The 18,332-nt window shown below is 32.8% G+C and overlaps 1 protein-coding gene across 1 annotated transcript in view; it reads right to left on the reverse strand.

Annotated features, from left to right (window-relative positions):
- LOC139513835 (calpain-9-like) overlaps window positions 1-9,802 on the reverse strand; it is a 24,884-nt gene extending 15,082 nt beyond the window's left edge. Inside the window, exons 1-5 of the mRNA XM_071302678.1 lie at window positions 9,536-9,802; window positions 6,400-6,623; window positions 4,468-4,800; window positions 3,326-3,457; window positions 9-211 (exon numbers count right to left, since the gene is read on the reverse strand). Of these exons, the coding sequence (XP_071158779.1) occupies window positions 9-211; window positions 3,326-3,457; window positions 4,468-4,800; window positions 6,400-6,600 (869 nt within the window). The 5' untranslated portion in view covers window positions 6,601-6,623; window positions 9,536-9,802. The remainder of the gene's footprint in view (window positions 1-8; window positions 212-3,325; window positions 3,458-4,467; window positions 4,801-6,399; window positions 6,624-9,535) is intronic.
- Window positions 9,803-18,332: the final 8,530 nt, after the last annotated feature.

Here is an 18,332-nt window from a genome sequence, read left to right on the forward strand (position 1 = left end):
AAACTTACTTTGCAAAAGCCTTTTCTAGAAGAGCCACCCACATCTCATTAGGATCTGTTGCAGAGTGAGCCCCAGCTATATTTGTTTCATGTACAATTGGTAGGAAGTCATCTATGTATGTATCATTCCAAACACCAAATCTCCAGAACCGACAGTGAAATATCCCATCATAATCATCCGACCCTATTTTGTAAGCATCACTCGGTATTACCTGTAATTTAAAATGAGAAAATGATTTTATGGATACCCTCTTGTTGTAAAAATACCTTGAGATTGTTACAAAAACCCTGGTGATTCTTTATTGGTGTAGACGATAACGATTCAGGTTCGTTATGAGTGTAAACATCATAGCATATGGTTTGATACCATTCTTTAATGGTGTATAATTTTCCTGCTAATCAACGTAATTTGAAGAAAATATAAGCATACACATTCTATTACGTTCATTTTATGAAAAAAAACTAAAATTATAACCTCAAAAGTTGTTTGGAATCCATCATGATTGATCCTTATCGTTTTCATTTCCTAGACATATTTACTCATAGATGCCATGTATTTGCTAAATGTTTATTTGAAATTGTTACCGTTTTAATCAACATTCAGACTACACACATCTTCACTAGCCTAGGGTAACGATCCACTCCCGCTCTCTTCACCCTTGGCGGATTGAGATAAAATTTCGAAGACACAAGGTAAGGATTTTTATTGGTTGCAATAGAAAATCGCTGCATCCAATCAAAAAGCGCCTATACCATGATCACGTGTAGATGAAGGAAGTGTTTGTAAACAATTGCCACGTGTTTATTGTGCAACAAGTCTTTACATCACTAAACATACGACTATATTTAGTGATAACTTGAATGTTTTTAATCAACTAATAGAATTCCCTGTGTATGTTTCATGCACAAATGCATGAATGTTGACACATATGTTCGTTTCCGGCTTTACCAAGTGTGTAGAATCTAGACGCTACCGTGTTTTTACCTCCAAATTGAAGAGTTCAAGTGCTACCATTGGTCAAGAATAATGTATTTGGAATGGGCGTGTCTTTTATTTTCCGATAGATGGCGTAACATTGATATCACAAATGTTAGCTCAATCTGCCAAGGGTGAAGAGACCGGGAGTGGATCGTAACCCTTGGCTAGCTTAGATGGACTTCACTAAGAGTTTTTAATCTGACTGTGTGATTATTTGTGTACGGATTCAAAGAGAAATGACACATTTGGTCTCTCACCGTTTAGATTTCTTGAGATTCTAACTAAAATCAACTAAATTGACTAAGAATATGTATATTTACCCTGAATAAATATTATCAGTTTCGATTCGCTGGCTGTCAGGGGTTATATTCGGGGCTCATATAAGTCAGGTGTTTGCTTGAGATATAAATGTTGCAAAAATACCAATTGCTGTACATAAAACGCAAAAAGTGCACAAAGAGCAACTAAAACCGTATACAGTCAAAATATTTGTGTTTTATAGTGATTAAGAATATAACACAATAATGACTGCTGTACCACTATTTTTGAGATTGTTACTAAATGAGTTTGTTTGTTTTGTTCACACATCTTTCCACTATTTGTACCCGACCGCCATCCGACTGTAAAGGACCTTAACTCGACCATTCCGACTTCTTAATGACTCTATCACGATCTCAGCCTCATATCGAGCAGACCAGATCGACCTGATCGTATATGGGTCGAGTATTCACATTTTTAGTATAAAAACGTCCGAATTTTTTATTCTCCGCCGCTTCGGAGTGGTCATTTAGTGTTACCCTTCGTCCGTCCGTACGCACGTACCTCCCAACATGACCCTTTATAATGTTATATGCTAGCTGGGACATTATTAGTGTCCCATGGACACCTTCTCCGTTTATTTGGTTATATTCAGTAGAAGGTCCGAGTAAAATCATACATTTGAAATATATTGAAATTTTGACCAATTTTAGACAATGTTTTAAATTGTGACAAGCAAAAACACGTTAAGAATAGGATTGCCATTGCGAGCAATAGCGAATGTCACCCTGGTCCGCCGATTTTCACTAGGTGGCAGCCATTTTGAAAAATTAAAAAGTGGATTAACATAATTTATATACCTCACAATACATCATTGTGTTAATTTTCAGTAAGTTGAAAGCATTTTGAAATTTTTCATATTTGTACTGTTTTTATGGCAACGGCGGCCATTTTGGAAATTCCAAAGATGGATTGCGTGTCTTTTTTTTTTATGCTACAAACATTTCTGGTCAAACGGAAAATACGGACAGACAAAACAGAAAATAGCTCATAAAACAGGTAAATTATAATCTTTATGTTCTTATAAACCAACTCTGAAAGATAACTTAGTCATCAGCAGTCTTACAATGAATATTATTGCACAATTACTTTAATATTTGAAAAATCCGCCAGTGCCACAATTGCAGGATTTTCATCCCTCCCGGAACATCTTAGACCATCCCAGGTTTTGTTGAGTTACGTGTTTCTAAGTTTTTGATTTTCTATGTTATGTGGACTGCTGTTTGTCTTCTCGTCGGTTACCGTTTTTCGCTATGACTGTGTCGGTTTGTTTTCGACCTCTGAGTTTGAATGTTCCTTTGGTGTCTTTTGTCTCTCTTTTAAAATGTTACATTTCCTTGCAAAAGTAAAGACACGTACTGTTCATGGAGGAATTTTTGTACAGTTAAAAATAATGTTGCCAATATATTTTTACGGAAGCATAGTTATGAGAGTTAATCAGATCTGCACACACTTTTAGAGAATAGTGTAGCAGTCATTTGTTCTCGTGTATGGCCGAGTAGAGATCGATGAGTGGTCGAATGTGGTCGCAAAGGGATCGGGTATTGGTCGAGTTGATCTGGGATAATAAAAATATACAAGTCGCAGTGATCTGGAAACGATCGGGCATTGGTAGAGTTAATCAGGTAATGATCGGACATTAGTCGAACAAAGGTCGAAATGATCGAGTACTGATTGGTAAAGATTTTGTATTCCGACCAACCTCGATCTCCACACGATCCTTTCTTGATCAAGTCGACCACTACTCGACGAATTCTCTATCTCTTCTCGAGCAACTTGCTTCTCGACCCTTACTCGAATGTTTTTGACATGTCAAAAACTCTCGGGTAGAAAGTCAGATCGATGACGAGAAAGGTAGAATATCCCCAACATTCTTGTCGATTGAGTCAGACCAGTCTCCAGATCACGTAATTTGTCTTGATCGGTCTTGATCGAGTTGATCTGATCGGCAGTGTGAACCTAGCTTTAACGTATTCGGTTTTGAGTTTTTTGTTGTTGAAACCTTTCGGTTATGATTATGCCTTCTTACCCTTTGTAGCAATCTTGGTTTGTCTGCAATGTTGGCTACCATAGCCATAAACCAACAAGTGCCGACTTCACCTTGTCCAATGTCAAATCTAGTCGCTCCATCTGAATAAAGAACAGGGTCTTTTGCGACTTCCTGTTAAAGCAATGTTTCAGGTTTTTTTACTTTTAAATAAAAAGAAATATCGCAAAAATATCCCTTTCAAGTTCTGTTATAATTCAGATGTTTTGGTTTAATCGCAATTCATAATGATTTTTTTTACAAAACCGAACTGGTGGCTTTTTATTTTGTGTTGGTTGTTTCTCACTGTTCGCGCAGAACACTCAACATCGATCAACTTAAGGGAGATGTCAAATGTTGTAGGCCGTACGGTGACCTAAAGCTGTTAATTTCTGTGTCATTTTGTCTCTTGTAGAGAGTTGCCCAGTGTCAATCATACCACATTTTCTTTTTTGTAAAGCTGTTAATTTTTGTGTCATTTTGTCTCTTGTAGAGAGTTGCCCAGTGTCAATCATACGACATCTTCTTTTTTATAAAGCTGTTAATTTCTGTGTCATTTTGTTTCTTGTAGAGAGTTGCCCCGTGTCAATCATACCACAGCTTCTTTTTTGTATTGTGTTTACTGCTTTTTGTTATATTTACTAAGGGACTTTCAGTTAAAAATTTTCCTCGAAGTCATATTTGTTATTTTACTTTTAGTGAACGTTAGCATCACATGTACACTCATTCCTAAAGTCCTATACACCATAACAATATAAATCAAGGAATGTGTATAAAAATAGAAGTCACAAAAATACTGAACTCCGAGGAAAATTCAAAAATGGGAAGTTCCTAATCAAATGACAAAATCAAAAGCTCAGACACATCAAACGAATGGACAATTCATACACATAGGCTAGAGGTATAGGGGGAGGGTTGAGATCTCATAAACATGTTTAACCCCGCCGCATTTTTGCGCCTGTCCCAAGTCAGGAGACTCTGCCCTCTGGCCTTTGTTAGTCTTGTATTATTTTTAATCTTGTGTACAATTTGGAGTTTAGTATGGCGTTCATTATCACTGAACTATTATATATATTTGTCTAGAAGCCAGTATGTGTTGGAATAACTATGCCAAAGATAGTAATATGTTTATAATGGATACAAACCATTGGTCTTTTCCATTCTAAATCTGATCTATTAGGAAAAGCAACATCTACGGTGAATTCGTAATCAGTGTACAGATCTCCGTCAGGATGAGGAGGTTCACGTGAGGGAAAATCTGCAGACGATGTTCGAAAATCTAAGAACATTTCAAGTGTTCCAATGTCTGTTGGTACATACTTGGCTACAGTGAAGTCTGGCCGTCGAGGCAACATTTTATTGTCAGTATTGTTAAAGTCAATCTTCCTATTGGCATCACTGCTTTTAACTCCATTTGGGGCATTTTTACCGCCACTTTTGTGTTTGGCGGTCTCGATTAGCACAGGTGCTGATTTATTCTTAAAGAAATGTACATTTAATTGGTACAATGAAATAGAGCACATCTTTTCGACCTTAAGTTTTAAACAGGTTTTAGATATAAAGTAATAAATAGCGTTTATGTCGGTGAATAATATCGTCTTTAATGTGGCGTCAGTACAGATATTATGAATCATTATCAAAACATCAAAAAGTAAAGTTTCACATGTCACTTGAATGATGAAGGTTTTTTTTTTTTTTTTTATCTAATATTGAAATTTGGGATTATAGAGTTTTAAAAAAATATGACGATACTCTGTTGATCAGATTTTCAGACGTTTTAACTCGAGAGATCATTATCTGGCCAAAAAAAGGAGTAATTCTACTCGGATTTTCCGAATCTGCTCTCTCACAGGGTTTTAATTTACTCCATGATAACCTCATCATTCTGATTTTGCTTATTTGTTTTCCTTTTGTTTTCTTTTTTTTCTTCGTCTTACACCACTGGGTCGAAGCCACTGATGACCGTTTCGTCCCCGAGGGTATCTCCAGCCCATTGTCAGCACTTCGGTGTTGACATGAATATCAATTATATGGTCATTTTTTGTAAATTTTCTGTTTACAAAACTTTGAATTTTTCGAAAAACTAAGGATTTTCTTACCCCAGGAGTAGATTACCTTAGCCGTATTTGGCACAACTTTTTGGAATTTTGGGTCCTCAATGCTCTTCAACTTTGTATTTGGTTGGCTTTTTAACGGTTTTGATCTGAGCGTCACTGATGAGTCTTATGTAGACGAAACGCGCGTCTGGCGTATAAAATTATAATCCTGGTACTTTTGTAACTATTAGTTATATAATGTTCAACTACTTTAAATAAACTACTATACAAGAAATTAACAAGACTGGAAAGAATAATGTTCACAATAACTAATTATGGTATTTATTTAACATCAATATCATTTCAAATGTTTGAGCAATATTGTTTCGTAAAAAAACCCACTCAATATCAAATCTTAAAAACTATTCAGGGACAAGCATGGGGTGGATATTATTTTTGCACTGGGAAACTTAATCTAGAGATATTTCAATATGTGTAACAGCTCAACAGACTATAAATAAAAAAACCAAATAGAAGATGAAAACGGTAGTATCTCAATTCCCACTGTTCAAGTACAGATTGTAACTTTTACTGCACGCACCAAAACTTTTGAAAAAGAAAAAATTGAATATTTTGAAAATCTTAATCCATATATTATTGTATCACCATTCGTGATATCACACAAAACAGACTTTCATTTCTGTTTCTTAAAACATAAAGGCTGTCAAGCAAATGGCTAAGCGAAACGAGCTAAAATTCAACAACTGAAAAACCTAATCGCCGAGACGAACACATCTTATATAGAGCCTATTCGATTACCAAAAAAAATAAAGGTATAAATCACTGACAATTTATTTGAAACATATTTTATACAATGAAGTTGATGTAAACTTTTTTATAATACTATACTACCATTTTTTTATCATAATATTATATGAAAGAAATTATAGCTAAAAAAAGAAAGAGCAAACGTTTATACATAGAGGCACAACAACTAAAATGAATAAAGAAATAGCAGATACTTTAACACTTTTTATTTACCTTGATTGGTGTTGGTAATTTGTTTAGTGAAGGTTGTTGTTCTTGTTGTGTGTTCTGTTGGGAATGAGTTTGTTGTTGTGTATTCATTTGGGAATGAGTTTGTTGTTGGCTCCATGTGTTTAGTTCACTCCTAAAATATTGCTGTTTATGTTGTTCAAATGATGCATGCTGAGGACTATCAGAAGAAGCAGCACAACCCATTATAATTCCTTTCTTAAATCTTTCTAAAAACAGATAAACATTTCCTGATTAACTCATTTGAATATTGTTGACATTGAACGATTGAAGGGATTACAGATACTAAATATTACACATTTTATTATGGTTTTTGGAGGTCAACAAATTAAGAATATGAAATAGGTTAAATACATGATAGAGACAATGATGTTATTTCTACTTCACAAACAAGAAAATTAGTACATTTTTATAATGAACAGAAGGCAACTCATGAACAGAATAACAGCTACATGTTACCGATTGATTAATTTATGTGTATTTAACATCTTATAAACAAATTTGGTCTTCTGATTGGTTAAAAGTATTTCATTTATTTTCAATGCTGTCAATTTTTATGGCGACACGCCTACTCTGACGTTGTGTATTCATACGCCAACATGTGTGTACGTTGTAATGGTTAATATAAATCAAATAAAAAGTTCTTTGAGTCCTATTTTGATAGAAATTTAATTATAATGAATGGCAAATTTTTTTTTCTTATCCTTCATTGTGTAGTTCATTTATAAAATTAATTTTTGACTCTTCATATTTTACATAATCCGCTTCGCGGATAATCCAATGTGAAAAAAGTCAAAAAGTAATTTTATGGTTCAATTAATTCAAAATAAATAATAGCCATTCATTAAATGTTACATATTTCATGCAGGTTCTGGACGATACATGTTCCGATAGAAAATGAAATTCCCAATGAAGGATAAGAAACAAAAATATTTTAGAAACCCTTTATCAATTAAATTTTGTGAAATTATGGGTTGAGGGTAGAAACAATAGACAAAGAAATCGAGTTCAACACAATAAACTTTCTAAAGACTACTATTTGTTTTCGAAGTAAGAAAAGAATCTAAATTTAACGATATTTGAATTGAAATATGTATTCTGCAAACATTATTGTTTCATGATATTTTGACATAAAAGTCCAAGTAGACATCAACCTAACAGATTAATTCGACCAAATTTACAACTTATCATCCAACATTCAGTGATAGACAGATGCACAAGCCATTAAACATATAACAGTTTTGGATATAATTGATTCATTAATAGAATGAGAACACACGGTGTATTCATTTAAGAATTGAATGCTTCTTTTTGTAAATTTATTGGGGTGTAAAAGCGTTGACCGAAGTACATTTTGTATGAAGCGCGGAAACGCTTCATTCTAAAAATGTACGCACGGTCAACGCTTTTACAACCCTATAAAGTTACAAAAAGAAGCATTCAATACTTATAATTACATTTTTTAGCTATGATTATAAAAACACGAATTTTATATATTTTATTATTTAATTCACCTGTGCATTTTATTGTTGGAGCACGTGTTATCATGAATGAAAAGTTGTATTGTGCAATGCAACTGCTTACGGAATAACACGTGATGTGCAGTTAACCAATCAGAATAAAATATTATAATGAAACATACATCTAATGTAATTATTAGTTGATATTCGAGTTGAACTAGCTTTAAGTATCTGTTAGTTAATTAGTAAGTAATGAATATTCTCACCATTTCCACATATATCGAGAAGAAAATAACCAAATAAAACCCCACAAAAAATCACAAAAACTGAAGTTTTCCAAACGCGGCGTTTCTTTCGTGATTTCTATTTTTAACAGACTGATAGCAATCTCAAAGTAGTTTTCATTAACAATGAAATCATTATATTATTGCCAATTAAGTCTGTAACCAATACATTGATTATTGTGAAACATCCGGTACGTATCTCCTGAATATAACAAAATCAACTCAGGAGTTAGTAAGGGTTTTCATTGGTAACTATCGCTCTTACTTTTTACTTTCAATTCCGTTTTCTTTTTTGAATCGTACCATATAAATAAATTGTACCAATATTGATAAAGGCCCCAATTATAGACTTGAAAGCTGTCTTTTCAAACTTTATATATTTATTTATGAACTGTTTTTCTAAAACGAAGGTTCACAGTTGTTGGCAGAGGAAACTCTTTTCGACAATTTTTTTTTATTCGTCGAAATTCAGTGTTTCACTTGTTTCCTATCCTGGATCCATTCTGGCTGACGTGTCCCTTATAAGTTCTTTGTTTACTCTGACCCTTTTAAGGACGACTTCTCCAATTTGACTACATAATTTTCTTTGCACGTTTGGCATGTTGGGCAATATATAAGATCGCATGTTGTACAGTTCATTCGTGCATTCACACGTTTTTTGTAATGTTTAAATGTCACAAATTCCCCTTCGTTAATATATTTGCATGTCCAACATGGACAATCTCTGCACCTTTCTACCTCCGCATTGCAGTAAATTTCTATTCATAGAAGTTTTAATGGAAATTAAATTCTTTCTTAAAATCTTAATAAGAATACTTCATTTGGAAATTCAAAAGAAAGCTTAACGAAAAGTAATTTTAAAATGCTGCTGTCGCGACGTCTAAACATAATTGGTGCTACGTTATCAAACATTCTAATGCAACATCGTTTTGAACGTTTAATTTTGATTGGATAACTGCACAAATTATCATGGCATTTCTTCGAAATTGATGCTATGAAGACCTACGCATAAGCGCAGACGACCTATGCCAGATTTTAACTGTATGTTTGGCGATTTTTTCTGTCAGATTCATTAGAATGGAGATAACAATATTGTATTTTAAGCAAACACGTCACCAGTAAACTTAATTTGTGACCATCAAGTCATCAAATGATGCCGTCGGGTCTTAAAATACAATACATTATCTTCTAAGTAGCGTACATAAATAGTCTGAAGAGCTGATGTGACGTCTGAAAGTGCAAACAGTTATTACCATGTACTTTTATATGTTTTTCCGTTATCTAAATTTGAAATATATAAATTTCTACCCAAACAAAATTATATAATATATAACAGAATAACGATACTAAGCAAGCGATACTGATATCCATACATACATTTTATATATTCCTGTTTTATGTTGTTTTTGAAGAGTGACTGTCGTTATATCCAATTAGACAGATAAAAAAGAATAGCTTTCTTTCAATAAACGAATTGACTATGAACTATTTACATATACCACTAAACAATTACTCAAGGTTTGTCAATAATAGATATTTACTATTACTTGTTCATTTTAAACTGTGTTAAGAAATTTAACTACTATTTAAAAATGAAGACAGAATCAAAAAACGGTCAATCATTGAGGTCTTCTATGTTACGCTGACATTGACACTCATAATTTCTTTACTTTAAAAATAAATAAAGATCATGTTTCTGTTAAGATCCGGTATATATGATATACCCGTATATTAAACAACAAATACATACACAAAAGCAAACCAATACTTAAGAATTACATAACATACATGTTTTATAAGAATTCTTACTTTTTATTCGTTGACAACAAGCGGTACATTATAATATAAAATTGTATTTCCAAATAAAATTCAACATAAATGACTGCATTTTCTTCCGTGTCAATGTCAAAACAAAGCATGGGGAAAATGACATATTATTTATCAAAGGTACCAGGCATATAACTTGATACGCCAATCGCGCGTTTCGTCTACACGAAACTCATCAGTTACAGCCAGATCAAAATAGTTAGAAAGCAAATCAGGTAGAAGTTGAAGAGCATTGAGGACTCAAAAAGTTGTTCCGAATACGGCTATTTTAAGGTAATCTATGCATTGAATAGGAAAACCCTTAGTATTTCAAATAATTCATACTTTTGCGAACAGTTAATTTATAAACAATATCATTTATTTGCCTATGCTTTGTTGTTGCAAACGAAAAAGAAAAAAGAATTGAATGCTTTTTTTTGTTATTTCGTGCACACAGTTATATCATGAAGTGCGGAATACAAAATGTGCGATGTTTAACGCTTTTGTACCCAAATAAAATTGCAAAAGAAGCATTCAGGTCCTGAATAATTACAAATTTAAAATGCTCGAATTTCAGTAAAATTTGTACCTTTAATTTGGATATGTTGAAATCAAGCTTAGCGTGCTTATCATACTGGTATAACTATCATGCTGTCGTTCACTATAGGGAATACGGTACTATTTATTCTGCCATAGGCGACAATATTAACTTTTTTTTAAATTTACCACGTTTTATGATAAAAACCTGGATAAAACAGTTATAAGTGGTGTTAGAACTTTATTTTTCTGTTTTAAAAATTAAAGCAAAATAGTATCATGTTTAACTTTCAACGGAGCTTGTTGATTTTATCCATGCCCACCGTCATTTGCATCAAATTTTGAAAATTTTGGAAGTCTTTTCGAATAATTCTCTAGAAAATATTTCAATAGGTTTCAAAATTTATATTGTAAATATACACACTGCAGTTATTCATAGATAAATAAAAAAAATATATTGTTCCCTTACATCCAATCACAACTCTCCTAATTTGACTTCCTTCACCTGCCTTGAGTACACAAAAGGCCAACCTAATGCTCGGAAATGTAATAGTACCGTTGTCCCTATACTGTGACATAAAAGATATAAAGAATTCTTATGACACCATTAATGCAATACTGGGCTATTGTTAAAACCTTGGCTATAATGAATAAGTGTATGTCCCCCTTTCTTGAAGAAACATAGATCATTTTATGTCCCCACCCCTACATGATGGTTTATCTCATTCTCTACTTCTTTCAGGAAAGGTATAAAAAAACAACCTGTATCCAATCATATCTTATCTTATTTTTTAAAAAAAGATGAATAGTTTCATTTAAACAGATGAAATGGACAGTTCCATTCAATTTGTATTCATTTTATCAAAAATTTACAACATATGCACAAATTCAAGATTTTTTCATACTAATCTCTATTCCATGCTTTAGTATATGCCATATTGTGGTTAAAAATTTCAGAACTTGTTATAAAATCCATTTTTCTGTCTTGAGATGATAAAAACTAAAGATATTAGACACTTTAAACATTAAAATATGCAAAATACTCAGCTGTAAAGTTGCCTTTGTTGCCTGTATTAATTCATGAAAAAGCTCAATTATGTCCCTTGGGAGTATTTATTTCCAACAAAAGTCCTTTCAAACAGTAGGAAATGAAAAATTATTTATGTCTGATAAAATAAAGGAAAGAAACTACAAAATGAAGCACTATTGAAATATTTGCTGCCTGAATTTTTAAGAATGTGAACAATTCTTTACACAGGAGAGTATAAATTCTATGTAAATTTAGCCTCACGTGGGCCTCTTTTAGATGAACAATTCTAGCACTGAAAATGCTTCTAGTGTGACCAAATATTGCATGGATTCGAATCCCAGCGAGGGAAGAACAAACAATTTGCGAAAGCAAATTTACAGATCTAACATTGTTGGGTTGATGTTTAGACGAGTTGTATATAAATTTATACTGCACTCGTTCTATTTGAGCAGTCAAAATGCGTTGACTGTATATTTCTATGTCATATACAGTCACTGACCTGATATCACTTTTTTTCATGAATATTTAAATAGAAATTGACGAAATTATTAATTAATTATTCATACGACCTATTCAACCTGTTCTTGGTTCCAATGTATACAACGACATTAACTTATTCCTTTTGCAATTTTTAGAAAAAGAAACCTTTTTCACTTGTTAATATTTTTGGTTTGCAAACTATATATCATTATGTTTTATGCTTATTGTTGATATTTTAGTTCATTCTCAAACAAACTTGTTCATCATCTACTGGAGGTAGATGTTCATTTTATTGTGTTGTACATTTCCCCGCCTGCATGATATGAGGCCTTTCTATAAAAGGGGAAAGTTTCCCAATATTTAAATCAAATAATTACATACACACTAAACAACAATTGAAAATGTACTATTTTAGATTGCAGTATAAAGACAACAATAGTGCATTGACTTGACATATCAACGATATAAGGATTAGGCCCGAAACGGGGGGAAAGCTCGGCAGAGCCTCGCATTTCCCCGTTTCTAAGCCTCATCCTTATATCGTTGATATGTCAAGTCAATGCACTATTATTGTCTATATATATAACCGAAGTTTTCGAAAGAAAGCGTTCTTTTCATGATTTCTATATTTAACTGACTGATAGTAATCTCAAAGTAGTGTCCTTTAACAATGAAATCATTATATGATTGTCAATTAAGTCTGTAACCAATACCTTAATAACTGTCAAAACAAACCGGTACGTATCAACTAAAGATCGCAACATCCGTGTAGGATATAGTGAGAGTTTTATTGGGTGACTTTCGCTCTAGGTTTTCAGTTTCAATCCCGGTTCTTTTTTAACTTATTACAATAACAATTAATTTGTGCCAATATTAATAAAGGCTCCATTTGTAGACATGTAAGCTTTCTTTTAAAATTTTATCTTTTTGGGGAATTGTTTTTCCATAACAAAGGTTTCTATGTTGTCGGCAGGGGATTTACTTTTCGACAATCGTATCTTTTTATCCGTTCATATTCAGATTTTTTTTAATTTTATTTTATCCAGGATCGTTTCTAGCTAAAGGATCCCATATATGTTGCTTATGTACTCTGTACTTCTCATAATTTTAATAAGGATACATCATTAGGAAATTCAAGTGAAAACTAAACCGATTGTAATTGCAAAATAATGCATTCGCAACGTTAACACTAAATTAGAGCTACGTTGTCACACAGTAACATTCATAAACAGCACGAAGAGCCGATGTGACGACTGAAAGCACTAACAGTTATTACCATGTACTTTTATGTTTTATACTTCAAATATACAAACCTGTTCAAAAACAAATTATTTTTTATTTTAATATGACGTGCTTCTTTCGCTTTATAAACAACACTGTGCTAAAATTCTCGATATATCTATACGTAGCGCAGACTCAGAGATATACATAATAATGGCTGTTACAATATACTTCCCACGTAAATCTACATGTATTGGAACCTATTTGCAGACCCTTTGCCTATTTTATTGATTTAAAACGTGCAATTAAAAAAAGACAAATTAACTGTTATTCTTATTCGGGTGCATAATAAAAAGCAGTAATGCACAAGAGCTCCGAGAAATCAACAAAATAAAAATAAAATAAAATAAAATAAAATTTGGAGCTGATTTAAGTCATTTCAAAACATGACGTCATACAAATGAAACCGCTAAAGTTGAAAGTTTTCTGTTACGTGAACCATCGAAATTCGTATAATATTGTATTAAAACTGATTTTTGAGGTAGGTTTTGTTTTATTTTCTATTCTATTGCATTATTTGCATATTTACTAATTTCAGCAAGTCAACATGTCGGCTCCTTAGTAACGAAATGTCAACCTTGGATTTGATGGAAGCTTACGAGAAAATCATGTAATTAAAAATGGCATTAGTTGGGTTTGAGAATAAGAAGAATTAAACACTTTTTTCTAGCGGTTATTTACGAAATAACCCATGCAAGCTACGGATTTATTAAGATATTTGAGCTTTATCTAACAGGGAGTAAAAAAGATCAGTCACACACACACCAAAACAACCCTCGCTTCAGTATTTTAATGACCGTATTTGTCCTATTAGAATCGAAATAATTCATGGAAGGCATAGATTGTTGGAAATTTACACATGTCCTGGGCCGTGATATTCGTTAATTTTATCCCTCGCTTTAATATTTAACAGAATGGAATAACGATACTTAGCAAGCGATACTGATATCCATACATACATTATATATATCCTGTATGGTGTTGTTTTTGAAGAGTGACTATCGTTACATCCAATAATTATTATAACATGATAGATAAAAAAAAAAGAACTACAGCTTTCTTTCAATAAAAAAAATTAACTATGAACGTTTTACATATACCACTAAGCAATTACTAAATGTGTGTCAATATTAGATAAAATTGAGAATGAAAATGGGGAATGTGTCAAAGAGACAACAACCCGACCATAGAAAAAACAACAGCAGAAGGTCACCAACAGGTCTTCAATGCAACGAGAAATTCCCGCACCCGGAAGCGTCCTTCAGCTAGCCCCTAAACAAATATATACTAGTTCAGTGATAATGAACGCCAAACTAATTTCCAAATTGTACACAAGAAACTAAAATTAAAATAATACAAGACTAACAAAGGCCAGAGGCTCCTGACTTGAGACAGGCGCAAAAATGTGGCAGGGTTAAACATTTTTGTGAGATCTCAACCCTCCCCTTATACCTCTAGCCAATGTAGAAAAGTAAACGCATAACAATACGCACATTAAAATTCAGTTCAAGAGAAGTCCGAGTCTGATGTCAGAAGATGTAACCAAAGAAAGTAAACAAAATGACAATTAAAAACCAATTGTTCAGAGAACAATTGAAAGTCTTTCCACACCAAAGAAATTATGATAAGAAGGTAGTTTCTTCATACTGAGGCGATAAATGATGGTTAAATTATCTTTTTGAGTGATATAAGGGAGATAATATGCTTCTTCCGGTGAAATAAATGTCACATCTGGTCTCATATGATAGCTTCTTTCACACTGATTCCAAAAATATATAGTTTATATATACTTTTGTATGTAAAATGGGATATAATTGACGACTTCCGGTTTGTTGGAAGTTATTTTTAGTCTTCAGTTATCTGTTCATGTATCTATATGACAAAATATGTGGATTCTGAGTACTTTTATGTGAAAAAATTGCAAAAAAAGCTACTTCCGGTTTCTAAATGTCACTTCCGGTAGCCATTTTTGAAGGTCATTTGTCACTTGACCTTTTGTATCAGGTCAAATGTTTTAATAATGAACTTCATTGAAGTTATAATCAAATAACTTCATATCAAGACATTTCAGGGGCATCAACTCCTATAAGATGCCATTTAATTGTATAATTCTAAATGTAGCATATCTTCATTACAATTAAGCAGACATTTTGCACTTGTTCTTTTATATGTATCTCTCAAAGTGAGGGACAAAATGCGAAAACAAGCAAAACTCACAATTGAGAACTTGACCTTGACCTTTGACCTTGACCTCATTTTCTAAGTTAGGACCTAGGGGAGTCAAATAAAAACATTCCAGGATTATACGGTTAACTGTTTATGAGTTAAATAAACATACCGACAAATTTATTTTGTAAAGGTAGATAACTCCTATAAAATTTCATCGAATCGCTTCGATCCAAATACGCTAAAAATTACTAAGGATGTAACGAACAATTTGTAAAAAGAATTTTGTCGCTATCTTGTTTTGTTACGAAGGAGATGCACACAGAGGGTAAACAGTGAAAAGGGAGATAACTCTTACATAGAAAATGGTTTGGCTTAGCAGGGTGAAATCTAAAAGCGCATAAACTATACGATACCATATGAGAAATATCTAAGCGACATATTGCGAAACAAACATTTATCGCAAGAACAAAATTTGGCGGAAGAAAAAAAAAAAAAAATAATAATCAGAAGAAATACAATAAGTCTTTCCACAGAAAAGTGGAAAGACTTAATAATACATAAATAACAACAGACTACTAGCAGTTAACTGACATGCCAGCTCCAGACTTCAATTAAACTGACTGAAAGATTATGATTTCATCATATGAACATCAGGCACAATCCTTCCCGTTAGGGGTTTAGTATCATACCATCATACCATATATGAGAAGAACATAACCCGTGTCATGCCAACAACTGGTTTTTGAATAAATGTGTTTAGTTCCGATGCAAAGACCCTATAAGTGAATCAATATTAACGCAAAAATATGCAATCTTTAATGACCTGACAACAGTATCGTAACTATATCCCTTCTTAATAAGTCTATTCAAAGGTTTTGTTAGTTTTTGAGGTGAATACTGACACCTTTGTGCTTTATAAAGAATATTTCCATAAAAAATTGGATGTGAAATACCTGAACGTATAAGAAGTCTGCATGTTGAGCTATATGTACGAATGATGTTCTTATACCGATGATAAAATTTAGTAAATGTTTTGACTAGTTTGTGATATCGAAAACCCTGGTGTAATAATTTTTCAGTAATACATAAATTTCTCTCGTTAAAATCTAAAACATTGTTACATACACGAGCGAATCGTACAAGTTGAGATATATAAACACCGTAAGATGGTGACAAGGGAACGTCACCATCTAAAAATGGATAATTAACGATAGGAAATGAAAAATCATCTCTTTTATCATAAATTTTAGTATTCAGCTATCCGTTAGTGATATAGATATCAAGATCGAGGAAAGGGCAGTGGTCATTGTTAGTATTTGCTTTATTTAAAGTAAGTTCAACAGGATAAATTTCTTTAATATACATACTGAAGTCGTCATTATTGAGAGCCAAAATATCATCCAAATATCTAAAAGTATTATTAAATTTGTTTATCAGATGTTGTTTCGATGGGTCTTTGCTTATTTTTGTCATAAATTGTAACTCATAGTTACATGTGCATATTTATGTAATCAGAATCCAAAGATTTTATAATCAGTAGATAAAATGATAAAATATAATTTCTTATTGGTGAATCCATGGCAACAATCTGCATTTATTAGTTATAAAATATTGCAGGCAGAAGAGGGGGGAAAGATGTCGCATATTTCCCCAAAATTTGGCCAGGATTAGAATTTCAATCACTTGAAGTAGTACCGTTCTGAAACTGTTTTCATTTATCGATCAAGAAATCTAAAACACAATCATATGTCTTTCATCTCATTTTGTTTTGTAAAATTGCTGTAAAAAAGTGGAGAAAAAAGTTTTGGTAAACATAACATTAATACCTACTAGAACACACCCGTGATATCGCAGGTCCGTGACTGAATTAAAGTATATAACTATGCGCTAGCCTTATTTTAGTATTAAAATACTACAGGTAACAATTTGACAATGATTGAATTTAGTAGTGTCAACCCTGTGATTATGACTCGTGTATATAGCATAATCATAAATACACCGTCTGGTGGTGCGCCTGTCAGATGCGGAACTTACATATAAGGTAATAGGTAACAGGTGAATATACTATTGGTATCGGTATCGGACTCGACCCGGAACTTGTTCATTATTGGCAATATTAATTACGTGGAAAACAAAAGGGCCTGGAGTGGTGTAATTTTTAATCTACACCTTTGTATTATATTAGTTATATATAAAGTTGTATTCTTTGATTCGTCGTTTTTACGTGATGACGGCTGACAAATTGGACCTCGTTATTTTAGTATTATAGATGGCCGGTCTAGCTATGAAAATACGGAAAGTCAAACAGAAAATAACCCATAGAACATGGAAAAAATAATCTTTATTATCTTATAAACCATATTTAAAGGCTCAATTAGTACTAAAAGAGAGACGAAAGATACAAGAGGACATTCAAACTCATAAATCGATATTTAAACAGACAACGCCATGGCTTAAAATGAAAAAGACAAACAGACAAACAAAAGTACACATGACACAACATATAAAACTGAAGAATATGCAACACGAACCCCACTAAAAACTGGGGATAATCGCAGTTGCTCCGGAAGGGTAAGCAGATCCTGCTCCACATGTGACACCCTTCGTGTAGCTCATGTTATAACAAATCCGGTAAATAGTAGTACTAAGCTGTCTAAAAATGAAATCGTATTGCACAATAACTAATGGATATTTGAAAAATCCATCGAGGCCAAAATGCGAAACCAAACTCCTTACTGTGTATTGCTACCTAACTAGTAAGTCATTCAGGGAAAAGAAAACGGGAATGTGGTCAACTCGTAATGGTGTCTATGAAATTTTTTAAGCGATGAGATTAACCTCACTGTTTTGAACTATTGGTTTATTAGCTTT

The sequence above is a fragment of the Mytilus edulis genome, chromosome 2, assembly GCF_963676685.1.
Source record: "Mytilus edulis chromosome 2, xbMytEdul2.2, whole genome shotgun sequence".
NCBI lineage: Eukaryota > Metazoa > Mollusca > Bivalvia > Mytilida > Mytilidae > Mytilus > Mytilus edulis.